The sequence below is a fragment of the Oncorhynchus clarkii genome, chromosome 10 (assembly GCF_045791955.1).
Source record: "Oncorhynchus clarkii lewisi isolate Uvic-CL-2024 chromosome 10, UVic_Ocla_1.0, whole genome shotgun sequence".
Taxonomy (NCBI): domain Eukaryota; kingdom Metazoa; phylum Chordata; class Actinopteri; order Salmoniformes; family Salmonidae; genus Oncorhynchus; species Oncorhynchus clarkii.
The window spans coordinates 31,683,060-31,709,614 of record NC_092156.1 but is presented as its reverse complement, the minus strand read 5'-3'; the positions used below and the strand labels follow the sequence as shown (position 1 = coordinate 31,709,614).

The 26,555-nt window shown below is 43.6% G+C and overlaps 1 protein-coding gene across 2 annotated transcripts in view; it reads left to right on the top strand.

Moving 5' to 3' along the window:
- The window catches only part of LOC139418264 (coxsackievirus and adenovirus receptor homolog), a 111,712-nt gene that overhangs the window by 45,854 nt on the left and 39,303 nt on the right, over positions 1 to 26,555 (top strand). For both annotated transcript variants that reach the window (XR_011635292.1, XM_071167590.1), the window contains exon 2: positions 19,035 to 19,204. Coding sequence is in view for 1 of the 2 variants with exons in the window: in XM_071167590.1 (XP_071023691.1) it covers positions 19,035 to 19,204 (170 nt within the window). In the remaining variant the exon portion in view is untranslated. The remainder of the gene's footprint in view (positions 1 to 19,034; positions 19,205 to 26,555) is intronic.

Sequence of the window (26,555 nt, the reverse complement as noted above, 5' to 3'; positions counted from 1 at the left end):
CCCCTTCACAGTAGACGCCTGAAACCAGGTTATAAAGACTGTTGACATCTAGTGGAAGCCTTAGGAAGTGCAATATGACCCCATTTACACTGTATATTAGAAAGGCAACGAGTTGAAAAACTACAAACCTCAGATTTCCCACTTCCTGGTTGGATTTTTCTCAGGTTTTTCACCTGCCATATGAGTTCTGTTATACACACAGACATCATTCAAACAATTTTAGAAACTTCAGTGTTTTCTATCCAAATCTACTAATATGCATATATTAGCTTCTGGGCCTGAGTAGCAGGAAGTTTACTCTGGGCACACTTTTCATCCAAACGTGAAAATGCTGCCCCCTATCCCAAACAGGTTAACAGAGTGCAGTGCGTAGACACAGAAAATGTTATCTGGAATGTGTGGGAAAGTATGCACTATTTGTACCCCTCCAAGCATAACCTCTCAACTGACGATAACGTTCAGCATAGTTGTAGTTGAAGGACAACTGAAAACATGGTTTAATTGTTGTCACCTAACGGTACTTAAATTTCTCTTTCATTGCGCTCTATCTTCGAGGCCCTTGTTTAGGATGATGTCTGTCTTAATAGGCACCTCACTCCCTTGACTGGATTCTGTCTGATGACTGGTCCTTACTTTCCCACAAAAATATTAAACCTTTGAGCAACATGTAATTTCCCTCTTTCACAAATCCACATTCTTCTCCTGCTCAGCATTTCTCTGTCCTCTCCTTCCCCCTCTACTCTCGGTATCTCAAGTGCTGTAGCAACAGCAGCATTCTCAGTAGGATCTGTTGCCAGGAGACGTGATTCTTTCCTCATTGTGCTCTGACAAAGGGGGTCTACAATCAGCATGACTGGGAAAAATCTGGGCCCCTGGGGACCCACACACCACAATTGGGTGTAGGTTGGAGGGCTGCTGGGGGGACATGGGCAACATTGTGGAGTTGGAGGGCTCTGACACACACATTCCTATCAGACAGTGCTGGTCGCCAGGTAACAATGGTTGGATCTGCCATGTCAGACATACACAATTTGTGTGTAAGAGGAGCCAGTCATTCAGTCACACGGAGCGAAGCAGGCATGAGTAGTCATGAGACTTTTTAAATAGCTAGTCAGTGTACCTCTGCTCTCACTGTTCATTCCCCTCCCCCTCAACACACACACACTCAGCAAACACACATTTCAGGGAAGAAAACTAGTCACCTTTGGGCGAAATTCAAATCAAATGTTATTTGTCACATGCCGAGTACAACCTTACAGTGAAATGGTTACTTACAATCCCTTAACCAACAATGCTTTAATAAGTTAATAAAATAGTGTTAAGTATATAATTTAAAATTAAAGTAACAAATAATTAACAGCAGCGCTAAAATAACAATACCGAGGATATATACAGGGGTTACCAGTAGAGTCAATGAGCGGGGACACCAGTTAGTTGATGTAATATGTACATGTATATAGAGTTAAAGTGACTATGCATAGATAATAGAGTAGCAGCCGTGTAAAAGAGGGGTCTGCGGAGCCATTTGATTAGCTGTTCAGGAGTCTTATGGCTTGGGGGTAGAAGCTGTTAATAAGCCTTTTGGACCTAGACTTGGTGTTCTGGTACTGCTTGCCGTGTGGTAGCAGAAAGAACAGTCCATTACTGGGGTGGCTGGAGTCTTTGACAATTTTTAGGGCCTTCCTCTGACACCAAGCTTGGCCCCATTGATGTACTGGGCCGTATGCACTACCCTCTGTACTGTCTTGCGGTCGGAGGCCGAGCAGAGTGTGATGCAACCAGTCAGGATGCTCTCAGTGGTGCAGATGTAGAACCTTTTGATAATCTGAGGACCCATGCCAAATCTGTTCAGTCTTCTGAGGGGGAATAGGCTTTGTCGTGCCCTCTTCACAACTGTGTGTTTGGACCATGTTAGTTGGTTGGTGGAACTTGAAGCTCTCAACCTGCTCCACTGCAGCACTGCCGACGAGAATAGGGGCGTGCTCGGTCATCCTTTTCCTGTAGTCCACAATCATCTCCTTTGTCTTGATCACGTTGAGGTAGAGGTTGTTGTCCTGGCACCACATGGCCAGGTCTCTGACCTCCTCCCTATAGGCTGTCTCATCGTTGTCGGTGATCAGGCCTACCACTGTTGTCATCGGAAAACTTGATGACGGTGTTGGAGTCGTTCCTGGCCATGCAGTCATGTGTGAACAGGGAGTACAGGAGGGGACTGAGCACTCACCATTGAGGGGCCCCCGTGTTGAGGAACAGCGTCGTGGATGTGTTACCTATCCTTACCACCTGGGGGTGGCCCGTCGGGAAGTCCAGGATCCAGTTGCAGAGGGAGGTGTTTAGTCCCAAGGTCCTTAGCTCAGTGATGAGGTTTGAGGGCACTATGATGTTGAACGCTGAGCTGTCGTCAATGAATAGTATTCTCACATTGGTGTTCCTTTTGTCCAGGTGGGAAACGGCAGCGTGGAGTGCAATAGAGATTGGATCATCTGTGGATCTGTTTGGGCGGTATGCAAATTGGATTGTGTCTAGGGTTTCTGGGATGATGGTGTTGCTGTGAGCCATGACCAGCCTTTCAAAGCACTTCAAGTTGTCAGACGTGAGTGCTACGGGTCGGTAGTCATATTTAGGCAGGTTACCTTAGTGTTCTGGGGCACAGGGACGTCCCCTGAACGATAACAAAGGGGTCGGTGAGAAACCTGACGACGGAGAAGGTGAATAAGCGTACTTCATGAGCTGTAACACGAAAACAACTGGCATTTGGAAAGTTTGAGGTGAGGGAGAAAGTGTGGTGGAACAAGTATTGTTAGTGTTAAGTATCTTGCTAGCTGGATCGAATCCTCCCTTAGCTAGCCTGAGAAATGTTGAGCAACATTAGCAAACTTAACTGATCAATTGAGTTTATGGTGTGAAAATTAGCTGGCAAATAAAGGCAGATGGCTAACATTAGCTAGCTTAAGTTACAAAATCAGATGAGGTAACGTTAGTAACCAAACCAACTGGTATAACATTACAGCTCCTTGCTGTTACTCAAGTTATACGTGTTAGTTGCTTACTGGACCCTGGCAATCGGTGTGAAATGTAAGTTTGTTAGCTAGTTAACTGCTATCTGTGAACTAATGTTTTCCCTCTACAGTATGTGGTTCATTTTCAAAAGGGAGAATTAGGTGAAAATGAGGAGTTTCTTGTTTAAACAAGTGGATTCAGGCATCAAGTGTGGGCCTGGCTTAAGCTGGATGCCAATATGGTGAAAGGAACAGCACACACTTCCCTCTTTCTCACTTATTCAATAGAGTGGATATAATGGGGTATGCCAGGTGTACACGCTGCCTGAAAGAGATCAATTATGTCCACGAAGGGTATCATGCTCTGCTGGCATATTGTAGAACAGATGTCCACAGGCAGAAAGTGTACAATGTAATAATGTGCAGTGTAGCCCAAATATATTGCTTTTGTTGTGTTGAATTTGAAGGTAACGTGTGTGACAGGGGGATTTTTTTGCACGCATGTAGCCTTGTACACTTGATCAATGTCTACTATAATTTCCACTATAATAGAGCAAAAATAGAATGCCTGTTTCATTATATTTCTACTTTAAGATGTTTATTTAGATGTGTGGTCACAAGCGTTCTATTATAAAGGCTGTCGTGGCTAACTGCAATATTAGTGTATTGTTTTTTTCTCAATACTTGAGTGTCATTTTCAGTTTAGTCTAGGCAATAAATAACATTGGATTGCTTTCTTTACATGTTTTACCTGGGAGTTAGGTTCACATTAACCACTTTATTTTACACACAGACTGATCATGTAGATCATATTCTTTTGTTTAATTAGTTAAAACCTGCATTTCCCCCTAGCATGGATTTCTTTTGCATGTTTCAGTGCACACAAAAAAGGGTCAACTTTTTTGCATCCCTGACATTTACATTACACATTTTGGTAGACGCTCTTATCCAGAGAGACTTCAGGAGCAATTAGTGCTAAGTGCCTTGCTCAAGGACACACAGATTTTTCATCTAGTCGGCTCTGGCATTCAAACCAGTGACCTTGAATGGCCAACGTTAACCGCAAGGCTACCTGCCCCACTCCACACACCGCAACAGGAGGTAGACGGGCAGTTACCCACTAACATGGTCAAGCATTTTTCAAGGATAGTACAGTGTGCGCATGCGTGCGCATTTACCCACATTGACCAGCAGGTTAATCATATTTGTGGTCCTTTTCCTGGGACCATAACCTATTATCTTATCACCCTCTATTTTCTGTTAGCGGTGCCATTTTCCTGGGCCAGGCTGACATGACTCTGGATAAAGACTAAAGGGACATCCCATAATATAACAAAGTGATTACACACACAGAGCTCGATCTCACCGAGTGCCCAGTAACAGCACGTAGAATAAAGGCCATTTCCCAATCACTTGCGTGTGTGAATCTAGCAACTTCCCTGCCTGTCAGTGCTACGCAGGGTTGCGTTTTGTGTTAGTCTGCTATAAGTGAGTGTAGTAGCGAGGTGATTTATAGCATTGACTAGTTATGTTCCACATCAAAGAATAGCTCTCTGGCAGCACTGGGTTCCACCTATTTAATCAGATTTGTTGTCCTTAATTTTTAAGGCTCTAGTTGTCGCGTGAAAGGATCTAGCATAATCTATCCACCACCACTTTCATTGTTCTTAAATATACAGGTTAATTCATTCAAGGGTTTTAACTTTATTTTGACTATTTCAACATTGTAGAATAATAGTGAAGACATAAACTATGGAATCATGTAGCAACCAAAAAAACATGATTAAACTAGTTAAAGGCTGATTTAAGAAACCGTACCCTACACTTCCTATGCATCATGTAAATACTATAAAACCGGTTCATCTCCATCTAATTTCCTTCATCTGCACTGATCTGGTAAACAGAATAGGTGTAGTATTTCATCAAATGAGACTTACTTTCAACCAGTAGAGAATGTGAAACACTTTATTGACAAGTTCATTATCCAAGTCTTTATAAATACGTAATATATTATAAATGCAAGTTCAATCTGTACTTCAATGCACATCTGGTGTGCATTATAAAAACAGAGAAAGAAAGAGGTGTACAAATGAGAATTTGTTCTCAACTAGCCTACCTGGTTAAAGGTGGGGGGAGAAAAGAAAGACAAAGTGATTAGAACAGAGGAGCAGGGAAGGTTGCATATGATTAATGAATCACAGTGCTACCTTAATACTCTCTCAATTCATCACAATTACATAATAGTGTGTCTCCTAACCAGCCTTGGGCTCCCAGTTGGCCCAAAGATAATCTTAAGAGCGGATGAGGTGGCGATGACGGGACTGGGGGATGACAACCTTTCTCACATCAACATACCTGCAGATGAGAGCCTGTTTAAGCCTCTCTTTTTTTTAACACCGTCAGTCATCATCAGGAGGTGAAAGGCAAAACTGACCTTGGATCATTAACTCTGGGACTACTACATCTCTATCTGTATTTCAATGTAAAGCATCACTTCTGATCATGCTGTGCCCTCTGTAGCCAGTTCAGATGCGGGAGGGATTCACCGACACAGCTGATATAACCTAGAGGATTTCTGGAGAAGGGGAGAGAGGGATGAAGTGAAGGACAGAGACTGTTATTCAGAAAATAAGGTTGTTAAAGAAAGAAACTGGGAAGTGTGTAACTGCAGTTGACATGGCTAGGTAAATAGAAGATTACTCTAATTGCAATCTGGGTGGCTCTTAAAAGAGCCTTTGGTTGTGCATAGTATAGTCTACGGTGTTGCCATCTCCCGCACACTGATTGCTCCTCTTGCTGCATTGTTGGACCCCATCCTTGAAACATCCTACAGAGCAGCAGACTTCGCTCGCACACGGCAGCGAGCTGCAGATCCCCTCCTGGTCCTCGTGTCCATCCTCATAAAGTTATGCAGGACACAGGTAGCCTTCACACGCCTGAATTCCTCCTGGAGGCAGTCCCAGATGGACCTGGTCACCCAACCTTCCAGTGCCCTTCATGGTAACTGTAGGCAATCGTTTTGAAGAAATCTCCAGTTACAAGGTATCTGTAGGAATATGGATGATAATATCATTATTAGACTTTTACATCACAAGATCATTGTGGATTACTGAAGTAATAATATCCCTTATAACAAATCATGATAACATTGGATTGATTGATGCATGTGACAATAGCAGGATCATAACAAGGATAGCATCACAAATGAATATATAAAAAAACACTTGAAGCTTGATGATGACTTGATGAATCAGCTGTGTAGTATTAAGGCAAAAACAAAATGTACACCCCTTTGCGTCCACAGGACCAGGACTGAGACCCACTGCTCTTCATTGGGACCTCTTCATCTGCAGACAGGCTTTCACAGCTCTCTGTATCTGAGGACAGAAAACCTCACATGAAACAGACTGCATTATACTCAAATTAGACAGCACTGAATGTTATGTTACTATCTCTGTCCTCACTTCCAGGGACTGGAACTACACAAAGTACCTGCCCTATCCAGAATAGCCTACTTTCTCACTTTGACAGTTGGGGCTGCTATCCTTTCACCATCCTCCATGGCTGTTAGCTAGCTACCTACGAATGCATTTTTTTTTACAGTGATAAATGCTTTATGATAGCTAGCTAATATGACATTGGGTAGCTGGGGATATGTAATTCACTTAGCTAGCTTTCTATACGCTTTGTAAAGTTGGCTAGCTAGCAGCTCATTTGAGTTAGCCAGCACTAGCTAGTTCGCTAATAATAAATATATATATTTTTTTTTTACATTTTCAAAATATATTTACTTACTTGAATAAGTTCTCCCAGCCATATGGATGATTTGGAAACAGCACAGCAAAGTTTGTCACCAAAGAATTTTAGAGAATATTACTTTAACTATTTACCCATTTAATAACCAGACCTTCATACAAACCTGCTATACTGAAATCTTGACGCACAATTAAATGTGCTGCCAGCACTCCCACAAGTGAGCTACTCTGGGCTGCCTAAGCGGCACGCGGTAATTTACCGTGTGCTAGTGAACACGAGCCATTACAGTAATGTGCATGGTGTATAAAAGCCACAGCCATCTGGGTGTTTTTATACACTGCTCAAAAAAATAAAGGGAACACTTAAACAACACAATGTAACTCCAAGTCGATCACACTTCTATGAAATCAAACTGTCCACTTAGGAAGCAAAACTGATTGACAATAAATTTCACATGCTGTTGTGCAAATGGAATAGACAACAGGTGGAAATTATAGGCAATTGGCAAGACACCCCCAATAAAGGAGTGGTTCTGCAGTTGGGGACCACAGACCACTTCTCAGTTCCTATGCTTCCTGGCTGATGTTTTGGTCACTTTTGAATGCTGGCGGTGCTTTCACTCTAGTGGTAGCATGAGACGGAGTCTACAACCCACACAAGTGGCTCAGGTAGTGCAGCTCATCCAGGATGGCACATCAATGCGAGCTGTGGCAAGAAGGTTTGCTGTGTCTGTCAGCCTAGTGTCCAGAGCATGGATGCGCTACCAGGAGACAGGCCAGTACATCAGGAGACGTGGAGGGCAACAACCCAGCAGCTACCTCCACCTTTGTGCAAGGAGGAGCACTGCCAGAGCCAAACGGTCAGAAACAGACTCCATGAGGGTTGTATGAGGGCCCGACGTCCACAGGTGGGTGTTGTGCTTACTGCCCAACACCGTGCAGGAGGTTTTTCATTTGCCAGAGAACACCAAGATTGGCAAATTCGCCACTGGCGCCCTGTGCTCTTCACAGATGAAAGCAGGTTCACACTGAGCACGTGACAGACGTGACAGTCTGGAGACGCCGTGGAGAACATTCTGCTGCCTGCAACATCCTCCAGCATGACCGGTTTGGCGATGGGTCAGTCATGGTGTGGGGTGGCATTTCTTTGGGGTGCCGCACAGCCCCCCATGTGCTCGCCAGAGGTAGCCTGACTGCCATTAGGTACCGAGATGAGATCCTCAGACCCCTTGTGAGATCATATGCTGGTGCGGTTGGCCCTGGGTTCCTCCTAATGCAAGACAATGCTAGACCTCATGTGGCTGGAGTGTGTCAGCAGTTCCTGTAAGAGGAAGGCATTGATGCTATGGACTGGCCCGCCCGTTCCCCAGACCTGAATCCAATTGAGCACATCTGTGACATCATGTCTCGCTTTATCCACCGTTGCACCACAGACTGTCCAGGAGTTGGCGGATGCTTTAGTCCAGGTCTGGGAGGAGATGCCTCGGGAGGCCATCCGCCACCTCATCAGGAGCATGCCCAGGTGTTGTAGGGAGGTCATACAGTCACGTGGAGGCCACACACACTACTGAGCCTCATTTTGACTTGTTTTAAGGACATTACATCAAAGTTGGATCAGCCTGTAGTGTGGTTTTCCACTTTAATTTTGAGTGTGACTCCAAATCCAGACCTCCATGGGTTGATACATTTGATTTCCATTGATAATTTGTGTGTGATTTTGTTGTCAGCACATTCAACTATGTAAAGAAAAAAGTATTTAATAAGAATATTTCATTCATTCAGATCTAGGATGTGTTATTTTAGTGTTCCCTCTATTTTTTGGAGCAGTGTATGTAGTGTTAAAGTGTGGCGGAATATCCCTTCACTACATTCATTACCAAGGGACTTGAACAGTGGAGAATACAGAGTAATGGCTCAGATGCCATTAGCTTCACTTTCATTTTTATGTGGCTATTACTGGCTAATCAAAAATCTGAGGCAGAGCAGAGGACCGTTGACTACTTTTATAAAAAAATATATATATTTGTGGGTACTGTTTAGGCAATTTTCCGAGCACTCGGAGGATTGGCCTACCCAAGAATGAAGGGAGGAGAGAAGGGGAGAGGTAGTTGAGGGTAAGGAGGTAGTGGTCATAAATTCCACTTAGTTGTAATGTTGAATTAACCTTAAATCACACAGAACACTGCTATCTCCTCTTTTCAGAGCTGCGTGCTTGTGCTGTTCTCATCTGAACCCTCATTACACGCATTGCAGGAAGCTTAAATGTGACTAGATGAGAGCATGAAATAGTACTTTTCCCTTTGTGTGTGTTTGGTTGTGGAGAGAGGGAGAGACGTCAGTGAGTATCAACTGTAATAAAGACAAAAGCAGCCCAAGGTCATCAAGGTCCCATCATTTAGATAGAAAACATCTTGCCTCCTGATAAAACGTCAAGGGAAACAATTCCCTCAAACAGTTCCAGCTGAATGTAATGCGTTTCGAAAATGTAATCTTCGTTTTTTGCATGTAGGCTGTTTCTCTGCTATTTACCAGCGCCTGATGAATTGATACATAGCTCTTTGTCACAAAGACGTCAGGCTCTGTCAGTGTTGACTTTAATAGGCATTCATCTCACTTCGTTTCTATTACTCTGATTTCACTGGTGTTGTCTGCTGCTCAGGGCTGTGACTGAGTTGCTGTGAACAAGGACGTCTGTCAGATCCAATGGACAACAGAATCAGCTGCCGCAGCAATGTGGGGTTCATAGTGGTTAGAGCTTAGTGTTTCGTGACCATATAAAATGCTCTAAGGGCCTCCTCGGTCTCTCCAATTCAAAGAGCGTCATTGGCATGGGTAACATATGTTTACATTGCCAAAGCAAATGGAATAAACAAAGGGGAAATAAACAATGGAAATGATCAGTAAACATTACTTGCAAAAGTATTAAAAGAAAATGATAGACATTTCAAATGTTATTATTGGCTATGTACAGTGTTGTAAGTATAGAAAGGGGAAAAAATTGATAAATATAGATTGTATTGACAATGTTTGCTCCACTGGTTGCCCTTTTCTCGTGGCAAGGGCCACAAATCATGCTGCTGTGATTGCTCACTGAGGTATTTCACCTAACAGATATGGAAGTTTATCAATGCTAGATTAGTTTTCAAATTCTTTGTAGGTCTGTAGGAACTGTGTGCGTGACAGAGCTGCAGGAGTTGTGACCCGTTTTTGTTGTTGGTTATGTTGTGGTAGTTGTTTCTCAGGGGTCATATGGGGGATGGAATGCTGTCACCTCCGTGGACTTCAGGAAACAGCAGAGGGTGCACCCCCTATCCACATCAACGGGACAGTAGTGGGGAAGGTGGAAAGTTTTAAGTTCCTCGGCGTACACATCACGGACAAACTGAAATGGTCCACCCACACAGACAGCGTGGTGAAGAAGGCGCAACAGTGATTGACCCCCCTAGGATGGAGAAGCTATCTTCATTAAAGTGGGGGGAATGGATATACAGTTGATCATTAAAACTAGTTTTTCAACCACTCCACAAATTTCTTGTTAAAAGAAACTATAGTTTTGGAAAGTCGGTTAGGACATCTACTTTGTGCATGAAACAAGTCATTTTTCCAACAATTGTTTACAGACAGGTTATTTCACTCATAATTCACTGTATCACAATTCTAGTGGTTCAGAAGTTTACATACACTAAGTTGACTGTGCCTTTTAGACAGCTTGGAAAATTCCAGAAAATATTATGGCATTAGAAGCTTCTCATAGGCTACTTGACATACAGTGCCTTGCGAAAGTATTCGGCCCCCTTGAACTTTGCGACCTTTTGCCACATTTCAGGCTTCAAACATAAAGATATAAAACTGTATTTTTTTGTGAAGAATCAACAACAAGTGGGACACAATCATGAACTGGAACGACATTTATTGGATATTTCAAACTTTTTTAACAAATCAAAAACTGAAAAATTGGACGTGCAAAATTATTCAGCCCCCTTAAATTAATACTTTGTAGCGCCACCTTTTGCTGCGATTACAGCTGTAAGTCGCTTGGGGTATGTCTCTATCAGTTTTGCACATCGAGAGACTGACATTTTTTCCCATTCCTCCTTGCAAAACAGCTCGAGCTCAGTGAGGTTGGATGGAGAGCATTTGTGAACAGCAGTTTTCAGTTCTTTCCACAGATTCTCGATTGGATTCAGGTCTGGACTTTGACTTGGCCATTCTAACACCTGGATATGTTTATTTTTGAACCATTCCATTGTAGATTTTGCTTTATGTTTTGGATCATTGTCTTGTTGGAAGACAAATCTCCGTCCCAGTCTCAGGTCTTTTGCAGACTCCATCAGGTTTTCTTCCAGAATGGTCCTGTATTTGGCTCCATCCATCTTCCCATCAAGTTTAACCATCTTCCCTGTCCCTGCTGAAGAAAAGCAGGCTCAAATCATGATGCTGCCACCACCATGTTTGACAGTGGGGATGGTGTGTTCAGGGTGATGAGCTGTGTTGCTTTTACGCCAAACATAACGTTTTGCATTGTTGCCAAAAAGTTCAATTTTGGTTTCATCTGACCAGAGCACCTTCTTCCACATGTTTGGTGTGTCTCCCAGGTGGCTTGTGGCAAACTTTAAACAACACTTTTTATGGATATCTTTAAGAAATGGCTTTCTTCTTGTTACTCTTCCATAAAGGCCAGATTTGTGCAATATACGACTGATTGTTGTCCTATGGACAGAGTCTCCCACCTCAGCTGTAGATCTCTGCAGTTCATCCAGAGTGATCATGGGCCTCTTGGCTGCATCTCTGATCAGTCTTCTCCTTGTATGAGCTGAAAGTTTAGAGGGACGGCCAGGTCTTGGTAGATTTGCAGTGGTCTGATACTCCTTCCATTTCAATATTATCGCTTGCACAGTGCTCCTTGGGATGTTTAAAGCTTGGGAAATCTTTTTGTATCCAAATCCGGCTTTAAACTTCTTCACAACAGTATCTCGGACCTGCCTGGTGTGTTCCTTGTTCTTCATGATGCTCTCTGCGCTTTTAACGGACCTCTGAGACTATCACAGTGCAGGTGCATTTATACGGAGACTTGATTACACACAGGTGGATTGTATTTATCATCATTAGTCATTTAGGTCAACATTGGATCATTCAGAGATCCTCACTGAACTTCTGGAGAGAGTTTGCTGCACTGAAAGTAAAGGGGCTGAATAATTTTGCACGCCCAATTTTTCAGTTTTTGATTTGTTAAAGTTTGAAATATCCAATAAATGTTGTTCCACTTCATGATTGTGTCCCACTTGTTGTTGATTCTTCACAAAAAAATACAGTTTTATATCTTTGTTTGAAGCCTGAAATGTGGCAAACGGTCGCAAAGTTCAAGGGGGCCGAATACTTTCGCAAGGCACTGTAATTTGAGTCAATTGGAGGTGTACCTGTGGATGTATTTCAAGGCCTACCTTCAAACTCAGGGCCTCTTTGCGAAACATCATGGGAAAATCAAAAGAAATCAGCCAAAAAAATGGTAGACTGTTTCATCCTTGGGAGCAATTTCCAGACTCCTGAAGGTACCACGTTCATCTGTACAAATAATAGTACGCAAGTATAAACACCATAGGACCACGCAGCTATCATACCGCTCAGGAAGGAGACGCGTTCTGTCTCCTAGAGATGAACGTACTTTGGTGCGAAAAGTGCAAATCAATCCCAGAACAACAACAAAGACCTTGTGAAGATGCTGGAGGAAACTGGTACAAGAGTGTATATATATCCACAGTAAAACAAGTTCTATATCGACATAACCTGAAAGGCCGCTCAGCAAGGAAGAAGCCACTGCTCCAAAACCGCCATAAAAAAGCCAGACTACGGTTTGCAACTGCACATGGGGACACAGACTTTACTTTTTGGAGAAATGTCCTCTGGTCTGATGAAACAAAAATAGAACTGTTTGGCCATAATGACCATCGTTATGTTTGGAGGAAAAAGGAGGAGGATTGCAAGCCAAAGAACACCATCCCAACTGTGAAGCACGGGGGTGGCAGCATCTAGTTGTGGGGGTGCTTTGCTGCTGGAGGGAATGGTGCACTTCACAAAATAGATGGCATCATGAGGAATGAAAAATATGTGGATATATTGAAGCAGCATTTCAAGTCATCTGTCAGGAAGTTAAAGCTTGGTCGCAAATGGGTCTTGCAAATGGACAGTGACCCCAAGCATACTTCCAAAGTTGTGGCAAAATGGCTTAAGGACAACAAAGTCAAGGTATTGGAGTGGCCATGACCTCAATCCCATAGAATATTTGTGGGCAGAACTGAAAAAGCATGTGCGAACAAGGAGGCCTACGAACCTGACTCAGTTACACCAGCTCTGTCAGGAGGAATGGGCCAAAATTCGCCAAACTTATTGTGGGAAGCTTGTAGAAAGCTACCCAAAACGTTTGACCCAAGTTAAACAATTTAACGGCAATGCTACCAAATACTAATTGAGTGTAAACTTCTGACCCACTGGGAATGTGATGAAAGAAATAAAAGCTGAAATAAATCAAATAAATCATTCTCTCTCCTATTATTCTGACATTTCACATTCTTAAAATAAAGTGGTGATCCTAACTGACATATGACAGGGAATTTTTACGAGGATTACATGTCAAGAATTGTGAAAAACTGAGTTTAAATGTATTTGGCTAAGGTGTATGTAAACTTCCGACTTCATCTGTAGGTAGCACACACAAGGACATTTTTCAGATAATTTATTTTAGAATTTCTAGCCAAAAGTAAAATGTTCCTGTTTTGATTCATTTAAGATGTGCTCTATACCAAATTAGCATACTCCCTTTCCTGTTTCACACCTGGTAGTTTAGTGGATGGGACAACCAGCTCTCTGTAACCTAGAGGACAACCAGTGGGTCCATCTCCTCAATACTATGTTTTGGAATTTCTAATTTATTTGGTCCAGTCTAGGTTCCTACTATTTTGGCCAAAGGCAGATTACCTCAGTTCTTGGATATTCTGGGATGAGAGAGTGATGGTTTTGTGTTCCTTGACGTGTCTAATATTAGTTGTGTGGTTTTACCTCAGACCAGTAAGTGAGAGCACAGCCTGCTGAGCATCAGATACATGCCATTGGCTTGAGCGAGAGTGGGGCTTGGGCCTGTTTGTCTGCTCACAGCCACAATATCATGTGACTGAGACTGGGCTGTGTGTGTGTGTGTTTCATCGCAGTCTGTTATGCTCCAGAGGAGGTGAGGTGAGGTGGTTGGAGACCGATGAGCAGTGAGGGTGGTGCACGTGTATCACTAACTAATGTTACCTCCAGGTCCAGACAAACAGGTTCTAGGAGTTTCTGCCCGTCGGTCAGCCAGCAAGCATTGTGCCGATGACACTCACTTAGAACTGAGTCATCACAAACAGAATGTGTATTCAATTCAAAGATTGACAAAAGGGATGTTTCAAGTGTAATTGAAAGGAATTCCACTCCTAAACTCATCAAAAAAATAAACGTCCCTTTTTCAGGACCCTGTCTTTCAAAGATAGTTCATAAAAATCCAAATAACTTTACAGATCTTCATTGTGAATGGTTTAAACACTTGTTTCCCATGCTTGTTCAATTAACCATAAACAATTAACCGTTCCACAGATGCATGTTCATTAAGACACTAACAACTTACAGATGGTAGGCAATTAAGGTCACTGTTTTGAAAACTTAGGACACGAAAGAGGCCTTTCTACTGACTCTGAAAAACACCAAAAGATAGATGCCCAGGGTCCATGCACATCTGCATGAACGTTCCTTAGGCATGCTGCAAGGAGGCATGAGGACTGCAGATGTGGCCAGGGCAATAAATTGCAATGTCTGGACTGTGAGACGCCTAAGACAGTGCTACAGGGAGACAGGACAGACAACTGATCGTCCTCGCAGTGGCAGACCACGTGTAACAACACCTGCACAGGATCAGTACATCTGAACATCACACCTGCGGGACAGGTACAGGATGGTAACAACTGCCCAAGTTAGACCAGGAACGCACAAACCCTCCATCAGTGCTCAGACTGTCCGCAATAGGCTGAGAGAGGCTGGACTGATGGCTTGTAGGCTTGTTGTAAGGCAGTTCCTCACCAGACATCCCCGACAACAACATCGCCTATGGACACAAACCCACCGTCGCTGGACCAGACGGGACTGGCAAAAAGTGCTCTTCACTGACGAAGAGTCGCCGTTTTGTCACACCAGGGGTGATGGTCGGATTCGCTTTTATCGTCGAAGGAATGAGTGTTATACTGGGGCATTTACTCTGGGCAGGATCGATTTGGAGGTGGAGGGTCCGTCATGGTCTGGGGCTTTGTGTCACAGCATCATCGGACTGAGCTTGTTGTCATTGCAGGCCATCTCAACGTTGTGCATTACAGGGAAGATATCCTCCTCCCTCATGTGGTACTCTTCCTGCAGGCTCATCCTGACATGACCCTCCAGCATGACAATGCCACCAGCCATACTGCTCGTTCTGTGCGCGATTTCCTGCAAGACAGTAATGTCAGTGTTTTGCCATGGCCAGCGAAGAGCCCGGGTCTCAATCCCGTTGAGCACGTCTGGGACCTGTTGGATCAGAGGGTGAGGGCTAGGGCCATTCCCCCCCGGAAATGTCCGGGAACTTGCAGGTGCCTTGGTGGAAGAGTGGGGTATCATCTCACAGCAATAACTGGCAAATCTGGTGCAGTACATGAGGAGGAGATGCACTGCAGTACTTAATGCAGCTGGTGGCCACACCAGATACTGACAGTTACTTTTGACCCCCCCTATGTTCAGGGACACATTATTCACATGTCTGTGGAACTTGTTCAGTTTGTCTCAGTTGTTTAATCTTGTTATGTTAATTTAAATATTTACACATGTTGAGATTGCTGAAAATAAATGCATTTGACAGTGAAAGGACTTTTCTTTTTTTGCTGAGTTTATTTGCATTGTTGTGCTTTTCATTCTTATTCAACATGCCTATTGATTGTGAACCATTATGTATGGAGGAATACACTATTTGTGAGTGTGTATGAGTTTTCTCATCACCATGGAAATTACACTGAACAAAAATATAAATGCGACATGCGTTCAGAAAACCAGTCAGTATCTGGCGTGACCACCATTTACCACATGCAGCGAGACACGTCTCCTTCACGTAGAGTTGATGAGGCTGTTGATTGTTGCCTGTGGCATGTTGTCCCACTCTTCAATGGCTGTGCGAAGTTGCTGGATATTGGCGGGAACTGAAACACTCCATTGTCGATCCAGAGCATCTCAAACATGCTTAATGGGTGACATGTCTTGCGAGTATGCAGGTCCTTGTGACATGGGGCCGTACACTATCATGCTGAAATATGAGGTGATGGCACGACAATGGGCCTCAGGATCTCGTCACGGTATCTCTGTGCATTGAAATTGCCATAGATAAAAGCAATTGTGTTGTCTGTAGCTTATGCCTCTGCACATACCATAACCGCCGCCTTCGTGGGGCACTCTGTTAACAACGTTGACATCCGCAAACCGCTCACCCACACGACGCGATACACACTGTCTGCCTTCTGTCCGGTACAGTTCAAACCGGGATTCATCTGTGAAGAACACACTTCAAACGGCCATTAAAAGTGAGCATTTGCCCACTGAAATCGGTTCTGGGCTAGCGGTCCTGGGCTAGCGTTGTTACATGTGGTTGTGAGGCCGGTTGGATGTACTGCCAAATTCTCTAAAACGACTTTGGAGAGGTGGCTTATGGTAGCGAAATGAACATTAAATTCTCTGGCAACAGCTCTGGTGGACAATCCTGCAGTCAGCATGTCAATTGCACACTCCCTCAACTTGAGACATCTGTGGCATTGTGTGACACAAGTGCATATTTTCGAGTTGCCTCTTATTGTCCCCAGCACAAGATGCACGTGTGTAATGATCATGCTATTTAATCATCTTCTTCATATGCCACACCTTTCAGGTGGATGGATTATCTTGGCAATGGAGAAATGCTCACTAACATGGATGTAAACAAATGTGTGCACAGTTTGATGGCAATAAGCTTTTTGTGCGTATGGAACATTTCTGGAATATTTTATTTAATCTCAAGAAACATGGGACCAACACTTTACATGTTGCGTTTTTATATTAGTGTATAATTGGGGAGCTTGTATATGTTATATGATATCCCCTGGCTGTCTAGGGTGGAGAAACAATTGCAACATATAGAATATCCCACCACACTACCGACTGAACAGACAAATGAGGTGAGAACAGAGAAGACTTTCAGCCTGTATGTTCTGTGGAAGTTCGGTCTTCTGTGGGGGATCTTGGGTGCCGAGTGCCCCCCAGCTAGGGTTTCTGTACCATATCGGCGTACACGGTATTACCGGAAGTGCACACAAGGGGTGCTATCCCCCCCCAAAGAAAACGCACTAAACAATTTAAGCAACAGGGATCTTGAATGTCTTTAGTCTGGGTACCAGTATGTTTAGCTAACATTCAACTCCTTGCCACTCCATGTCATTGCCAAAGAGACTGACCTTAAGGCAATCTCAACATTCAATATGCAGTTGGATTTACGGCAGAGTTTCTCATTGGTTGTTGGAAATAACATTTTCCATGTGGCGCCTCAAATAGATCTAGAATCATAAAGTCAAAAAGAAACATTTAGCTGTTAGCAAGTTGTTGTATTTTGAGGCTTAAAATCAAAGCAAAGTGGTTTCTTGATTTGGAATTGCAGTATGTATTTAGCTTGAGTATTTAGACATGAGCCAGCAACTTTTGACCGACTGGTTTCTTCTGGGAAAACAAACTGTTGCTTAGCAACCGGATACCAACATGTTCTGTGGGGAGAAAAAAAAGTGATAGATCCAATATTTGGATAATTGTTGTGATTTGGAGGATAGCTGTGAGGCTTTTCGAATCAGGATCATCTCCTCTGTTCTCCGCAAGCTCGTTATGGTAATGTGCATATTTGAAGATGGCAGAAAGGCTAGTCCCTGGCAATGACAAGGAGTGGAATGTTAGCTAAAGAGACTGGTACTCAGGCTAGAATGTCTCTGCTGGAACCAAAAAGCTTGATCTAGACATCTAGCTGCTTAGCTAGCAATTTAAGAAACCAAATGCAAAGCTGGAGTCCTGAGCTGATATAATTTATTTGTCACATCTTAGACTTCAAAATTATACTTTTTAAACAGTATTGAAAAGCTTGAGGTCTGTATTTAAAAATACCCCGTTATACGGTATATCGCTCAAGCCTACCCCCAGTACGACAGGCCCCCACCATCAAATTACACACGAGCAGATTACTTTCAAATATTGGGCTGGCAGAACATGCAGCAGAGGGGTTCGTTTGATGTAGCTCAGTGGGTCTGAGAACTGCCCATATGGCCAACCTGCTCCAGCCTCTGCTTACTTTAGATTACAGAATACAGTTTCAACCCAGGCTATTGTCTCTCTCGTGTGTGTGTGCGTGTGTGTGTGTGTGTGTGCGCGCGCGCCCACTGTATGTATGCTTTTTAATTTTGTTCCAAATAATTCAGATCGTTTCATCTTTGCTTTTCATGTGTTGGTACAACCAGGCTGTAGTAAACCGTATAGATCATTTCAGTGGTATTGCATCTTACACATAGTTGTCTGAGAGGATTTTGAACACTTGCCTCAGCACACAATGCTACATCAAGGGGATATAGCCTGGCAGCCTAGTTAAAAAATATATTTTTTTATGTCAAAAGGATTTTTCTGTGGCGGCAGCATGTGACAACTCCATTCTCTATGGACTGTAGTTCCATGTGGAGGCTTAAAGCGCTTATTGAATTGAATGGAGAGAATCTTTAGCTCCGTTGATGTCACAAGGAAATTATGTTTATTCGTTCTAAGAATAACTCCTTGAGAATATGATGCTCCAGTTGGATGATGAGCAACAGTGTCAGTTTTTTACGTGTCAACCTATTCTTTCTGCTGTTTTTTCCTGTGTGGTTCACATTTTACTGATGTGTATCACTTGACCTCCTAAAAATGTGTAATTTTATGAAGGCTCTATTTCGAAGATTTGAAATGCTGCCTCCATAATCCTGTTTAAAACCTTAACTCAAATCTCCAACTGTTAATGTACCAGTGTGAACAGAGGCACTGTCAGATGAAATCCTGATTTTCATTTTAGAAATAACATTCGACTTAGAATTAGACATTCTAATTCTATGAGTAGCCCCTAGGTGCTCATGATGGGAATGCTATGCAATCAGTGTGCGCTATTAGGCTAGTGGACTTCATCTCTCTCTCTCTTCTCCCTCTGTGTGTCCAGGTGTAGCCCATTGCCTGGAGATCACGTCCCAGGGGCCCACGTCCATAGAGAAGGCCAGCAGTGAGAGCGTCAAGCTGGACTGCCAGTTCTCTCTGGCCCCCGAGGACTCTGGCCCCCTGGACATCGAATGGAGCCTGCTGGCCTCTGATAACCAGAAAGAGGATAAAGTGGTGAGTGGGTGGTTATATGTGGTCCCTCCAAGTGGTTTGTATGTGGGGGGTTTTTCATCCCTGAAAAAGTTTTTGGGCTTATTCCTGCTCTCATATGTCAGAAGTCATGCTCTGTCAGAACTAGTCAATGTTATCCATTGTTACAACAGAAGTGTTATGCCAGTCTTAGTGTTGTGTCAGAAGCAGCAACCGGAACTGGTTAACCAGAGGCAAAGAGAGAGCCATGCTTAAAGGTCTGTCTGCTTTGATACAGTACCTGCCATTTGAGAAGTAAAAGGAGAAGTCAGGTTTTTCCCCCTTTTGTTAAGCAGTTCTCTTTCACACAACCCCCAAACATGACTAAAAATAGGTTCATGTTTTACTTGTTCCATCTTGTAAAGCTCTATAAAATATCCCACATGGGTTTGAGTGTGTGTGAATGGCATGGAGCTCTTTCAGTGTGTGTGCAAGCATGCACTGTCCACACCCATTAGCGTGTGAAAAGGAGTGTGTGGGTGCATTAGTTGGCTCTCGTAACCTCAACCACCTGCTCTCTGCATGGTGCCTCTATTGAGTGGAATGCCACCTCACAGACATGCTGTGGGAACCCAGCAGCTCCCTGTGTACAGGCCATGTCATCCCTCTATAGCTTGGAGGTATGGGGTGCACCAAGCTGCTGATAATAGATAGATCCACATAGCCCATGCACTGCCAGAGGGCATGTAGCTAGAAGCCTAGAGATGGATACAGTCTCTCCTGTACTTCTCCATTCCCTCCTTTACAAGTGATGCCTCTGCATCTCTTTCAAATCAAATTGTTTGTCATATGTGCCAAATACAACCTTGTAGTGAAATGCTTATTAACTAACAATGCAGTTTTAAGAAAATACCTATTAAAAAGAAGTAAGAGCTAAGAATAACAAATAATGAAAGAGCAGCTGTAAATTACAATAGTTTATGTTTATTTTACCTTTTTTATTTCACCTTTATTTAACCAGGTAGGCCAGTTGAGACAAGTTCTCATTTACAACTGTGACCTGGCCAAGATAAAGCAAAGCAGTGTGACAAAAACAACAACAGAGTTACACATAAACAAATGTACAGTCAATAACACAATAGAAAAGAAAAATAGAAACATCTATGTATAGTGTGTGCAAATGTAGTGAGGTAGGCAATAAATAGGCCATAGAGGTGAAATAATTCCAATTTAGCATTAATACTGGAGTGATTGATGTACAGATGATGTGCAAGTAGAGATACTGGGGTGCAAAGAGGGTAAGTAATAATATGGGGATGAGGTAGTTGGGTGTGCTATTTACAGATTGGATGTGTACAGGTACAGTGATAGGTAAGCTGCTCTGACAGCTAATGCTTAAAGTTAGAGAGGGAGATATGTCTCCAGCTTCAGAGATTTTTGCAATTCGTTCCAGTCATTGGCAGCAGAGAACTGGAAGGAAAGGTGGCCAAAGGAAGTGTTACCTTTGGGGATGACTAATGCAATATACCTACTGGGGCACGTGCTATGGGTGGGTGTTGCTATGGTGACCAGTGAGCTGAGAAGGTGGGGCTTTACCTGGCAAAGACTTATAGATGACCTGGAGCCAGTGGTTTGGCGACTGATATGTAGTGAGGGCCTGCCAACGAGAGCATACAGGTCGCAGTGGTGGGTACTATATGGGGCTTTGGTGACAAAATGGGTGACACTGTGATAGACTACGTCCAGTTTGCTGAGTAGAGTGTTGGAGGCTATTTTGTAAATGACATCGCCGAAGTCAAGGATCGGTAGGATAGTCTGTTTTACGAGGGAATGTTTGGCAGCATGAGTGAAGTAGGCTTTGTTGCGAAATAGGAAGCCAATTCTAGATTTAATTTTGGATTGGAGATGCTTGATGTGAGTCTGGAAGGAGAGTTTACAGTCTAACCAGACACTTAGGTATTTGTAGCTGTCCACATATTCTAGGTCCGAACCGTCCAGAGTAGTGATGCTAGTCGGGGGGGTGGATGCAGGCAGCAATCAGTTGAAGAGTGTTTCAATCGGTGACGTCACACGCTCTGAGACCTTGCAGAGCAAGGGGAACAACTACTTCAAGGGCCACGGCTTTTGTGGAGCAATGGGTAATGATGCTTCGAGGGTGGCTTGTCGATGTGTCCCTGGTTCGAGCCCAGGTAGGGGCGAGGAGAGCGACGGAAGCTTTACTGTTACACTGGCAATACTATAGTGCCTATAAGAACATTCAATAGTCAAAGTTATATGACATACAAATGGTATAGAAATAAATAGTCCGATAATTCCAATAATAACTACAACCTAAAACTTCTTACCTGGGAATATAGAAGACTCATGTTAAAAGGAACCACCAGCTTTCATATGTTCTCATGTTCTGAGCAAGGAACTTAAACGTTACATAGCACATATTGCACTTTTACTTTCTTCTCTCGTGTTTTAGCATTATTTCAACCAAATTTTACACATTTCATTATTTATTTAAGACTAAATAGATTTTTACTTATGTATTATATTAAGTTCAAATAAAAGTGTTCATTCAGTATTGTTGTAGTTGTCATTATTACAAATAAATCAATTAATCGGTATCGGCTTTTTTTGGTCCTCCAATAATCGGTATCGGCGTTGAAAAATTGTAATCATTCGACCTGTAATAGAGACTGCCAGAGGTCCGGACAACAGGTCCTCCGATTTGACACACTGAACTCTATCTGAGAAGTAGTTGGTGAACCAGGCGGGGCAGTCATTTGAGAAGCCAAGGCTATTGAGTCTGCCGATAAGAATGCGGTGATTGGACTTTATGGAGAATCTCCCCCCACATCACATTGATTGAATCTCTCTATATAATCCTCACATAATGTTTCACACGTAATGTATAATATGTAGCCTACGGCAGGTGACCATATGATCCAATGTCTCATTATTATTATTTTTTTTATTGTATGTTTGTATATGTAATTATATATTTATTTTTTTGTAACGCTCATCTGTTACTGTCACTTTGTCCTATCATTTATCTAATATCTTTTCACTTTTGTTTTGAATGTTCTTAATTGGAAAATGCAAAAATAAAAGAATGCGGTGATTGATAGAGTCGAAAGCCTTGGCCAGGTCGATGAAGACGGCTGCACAGTAATGTCTTTTATCGATAGCGGTTATGATATCGTTTAAGACCTTGAGCATGGCTGAGGTGCACCCATGACCAGCTCGGAAGATTGCATAGTGGAGAAGGTTCTTTGGGGTTCTAAATGGTCGGTGATCTGTTTGTTACCTTGGCTTTCAAAGATTTTAGAAAGGCAGGGCTGGATGGATATAGGTCTGTAACAGTTTGGGTCTAGAGTGACTCCCCCTTTGAAGAGGGGGATGACCGCGGCAGCTTTCCAGTCTTTGGGGATCTCAAACGATACAAAAGATAGGTTGAACAGGCTAGTAATAGGGGTTGCATCAATTTTGGCGGATAATTTTACAAACAGAGGGTCCAGATTGTCTAGCCCAGCTGATTTGTAGGGATCCAGATTTTGCAGCTCTTACAGAACATCAGCTGTCTGGATTTGGGTGAAGGAGAAGCAGGGGGGCTTGGGCAAGTTGCTGCAGGGGGTGCTGAGATGTTGGCCGGGGTAGAGGTAGCCAGGTGGAAAGCATGGCCAGCCGTAGAAAAATGCTTATTGAAATAATCGATTATCGTAGATTTATTGTTTATTGGTGGTGACAGTGTTTCCCATCCTCAGTGCAGCTGGGAGGAGGTGCTCTTATTCTCCATGGTCTTTAGTGTCCCAAAGCGTTTGGGAATTAGTGCTACAGGAAGCAAATGTCTGTTTCATAAAGCTAGCCTTAGCTTTCCTAACTGACTGAGTATATTGGTTCCTGACTTCCCTGAAAAGTTGTATATCGCGGGGGCTATTCGATGCTAATGCAACGGCCGGGGTGTTAAGCATGTCCCAGTTTAGGTCACCTTACAGTACGAACTCTGAAGATAGATGGGGGGGCGATCAATTCACATATGGTGTCCAGGGCACAGCTGGGGGCTGAAGGGGGTCTATAACAAGCGGCAACGGTGTCTTGGGGGTAGAAGCTGTATAGAAGCCTCTTGGACCTAAACTTGGCGCTCCGGTATTGCCTGCCGTGCGGTAGCAGAGAGAACAGTCTATGACTTGGGTGGCTGGAGTTTTTGCAAAATTTAGAGGTCCTGGATGGCAGGAAGCTTGGCCCCGGTGATGCACTGGGCCGTACGCACTACCCACTGTTGTGCCTTGTGGTCGGACGGAGGCCGATCAGTTGCCATACCAGGCAGTGATGCAACACGTCAGGATGCTCTCTGGTGCAGCTGTTGAACCTTTTGAGGATCTTAGCACCCATGCCAAATCTTTTCAGTCTCCTGAGGGGGAATAGGTTTTGTCATGCCTTCTTCACAACTGTTTTGGTGTGTTTGGACCATGTTAGTTTGTTGATGATGTGGACAACAAGGAACTTGAAGCTCTCGACCTACTTCACTACAGCCCCGTCGATGAGAATGGGGGCATGCTCGGTCCTCCTTTTCCTGTAGTCCACAATCATCTCCTTTGTCTTGATCACGTTGAGGGAGAGGTTGTTGTTCTGGCACCACAAGGCCAGGTCTCTGACCTCCTTCCTATTGGCTGTCTCATTTTTGTCAGTGATCGGCCTACCACTGTTGTGTCATTGGCAAATTTAATGATGGTGTTAGAGTCGTGCCTGGCCATGCAGTCATGAGTGAACAGTGAGTACAAGAGGGGACTGAGCACCCACCCCTGACGGGCCCCCATGTTGAGGATCAGTGTGGTGGATGTGTTGTTACCTACCCTTACCACATGGGGGCGGCAGTCAGGAGGTCCGGGATCCAGTTGCAGAGGGAAGTGTTTAGTCTCAGGGTCCTTAGCTTCATGAGGAGCTTTGAGGGCAATATGATGTTGAACTCTGAACTGTAGTCAATGAATAGCATTCCAGGTGTGAAAAGGGCAGTGTGGAGTGTAATATAGATTGCATAATCTGTTGGTGTGGAATGCAAATTGGAGTGGGTCTAGGGTAGACGTCGACCGATTATGATTTTTCATCGCCGATACCGCTTAATCGGCTGTTTTTAAAAAAAAAAATGTATTTATTTTGTTTATTTTTATTTTTTATATATATATTTTATATATGTAATAATGACAATTACAACAATACTGAATTAACACTTTTATTTGAACTTAATATAATACATAAGTAAAATCAATTTAGTCTCATAAATAATAAAACATGTAAAATTTGGTTTAAATAATGCGAAAACAGTGTTGTAGAAGAAAGTAAAAGCGCAATATGTGCCATGTAAAAAAGCTACCATTTAAGTTCCTTGCTCAGAACATGAGACCATATGAAAGCTGGTGGTTCCTTTTAACATGAGTTTTCAATATTCCCAGTTAAGAAGTTTTAAGTTGTAGTTATTATAGGACTATTTCTCTCTCTACCGTTTGTATTTAAATACCTTTGACTTTTGGATGTTCTTATAGGCACCATAGTATTGCCAACTTATCTCGGTCGTTGATGGGCTTGAAGTCATAAACAGCGCCATGCCGATTAATCGGTCAAACTCTGGTCTAGGGTTTCTGGGATAATAGTGTTGATGTGAGCCATGACCGGCCTTACAAAGCGTTTCATGACTACAGACGTGAGTGCTACGGGTCGGTCGTCATTTAGACAGGCTACCTTAGTGTTCTTGGGCACAGGGACTATGGTGGTCTGCTTGAAACATGTTGGTATTACAGACTCGGACAGGGAGAGGTTGAAAATGTCAGTGAAGACACTTGTCAGTTGGTCAGCGCATGCTCGGAGTACACGTCCTGGTAATCCTTCTGGCCCAGCTGCCTTACTTACATCGGCTGCGGAGAGTGTGATCACACAGTCGTCCGGAACAGCTGATGCCTTCAGGCATGTTTCCGTGTTACTTTAGCTCGTCTGGTAGGCTCATGTCACTGGGCAGCTCTCGGCTGTGCTTCTCCTTGTAGTCTGTAATAGTTTGCATTCCTTGCCACATCCGACGAGTGTCAGAGTCGGTGTAGTACGATTTGATCTTATTGCTGTATTGACGCTTTGCCTGTTTGATGGTTCATCAGAGGGCATAGTGGGATTTCTTATAAGCTTCCGCTTTAGAGTCCCGCTCCTTGAAAGCGGCAGCTCATCCCTTTAGCTCAATGCGAATGTTGACTGTAATCCATGGTTTCTGGTTGGGGTATGTACGTACAGTCACTATGGGGACGACATCCTCGACGCACTCTCTCTCTTTGTCCCCCAGGGCCTCAGTTTTTGGCCAGGGCTAGAAGTGGGTCAGTAGGAGCCCTTCCTTAGCTGTTCCTCACCCCATTCCTCTCTCCCTCGATCCCTGCCTCCCACTTCAGTCCAACCAGCCCAGCCAAGGCTCCAGCCCCTGCCCTGCTCTCTCCTCTCCCTCTATTGTCTATGCTAGACTGGGGAGCAGTGCCTCAAGAGACCCCTGTTTTTGTTTTTGACCTACTTCATTGATTTAGAATGGGAACCACCAATAATTAATTGGTGGAAGTAGCAGATGAAAAAAAACAAACAGTTATTATAATAGAGCCATCATTGTTATCCCATGTTTGGCGTGCTCATGTGGATATACATGTAACTGTAGAATCCTGTGTGGTTGATTTTCTCATTGTGGTCGCCCTCCCCCTCTCAGCTGTAGACATCATGTTGTAGTCTCCCTCCTCTCTAGCTAGGCTACATTCAACTGTAGACATGTTGTAGTCTCCTTCCTCTCTAGCTAGGCTACATTCAACTGTAGACATGTTGTAGTCTCCTTCCTTTCTAGCTAGGCTACATTCAGCTGTAGACATCATGTTGTAGTCTCCCTCCTCTCTAGCTAGGCTACATTCAGCTGTAGACATCATGGTGTAGTCTCCCTCCTCTCCAGCTAGGCTACATTCAGCTGTAGACATCATGTTGTAGTCTCCCTCCTCTCTAGCTAGGCTACATTCAGCTGTAGACATCATGTTGTAGTCTCCCTCCTCTCTAGCTAGGCTACATTCAACTGTAGACATGTTGTAGTCTCCTTCCTCTCTAGCTAGGCTACATTCAACTGTAGACATGTTGTAGTCTCCTTCCTTTCTAGCTAGGCTACATTCAGCTGTAGACATCATGTTGTAGTCTCCCTCCTCTCTAGCTAGGCTACATTCAGCTGTAGACATCATGGTGTAGTCTCCCTCCTCTCTAGCTAGGCTACATTCAGCTGTAGACATCATGTTGTAGTCTCCCTCCTCTCTAGCTAGGCTACATTCAGCTGTAGACATCATGTTGTAGTCTCCCTCCTCTCTAGCTAGGCTACATTCAGCTGTAGACATCATGTTGTAGTCTCCCT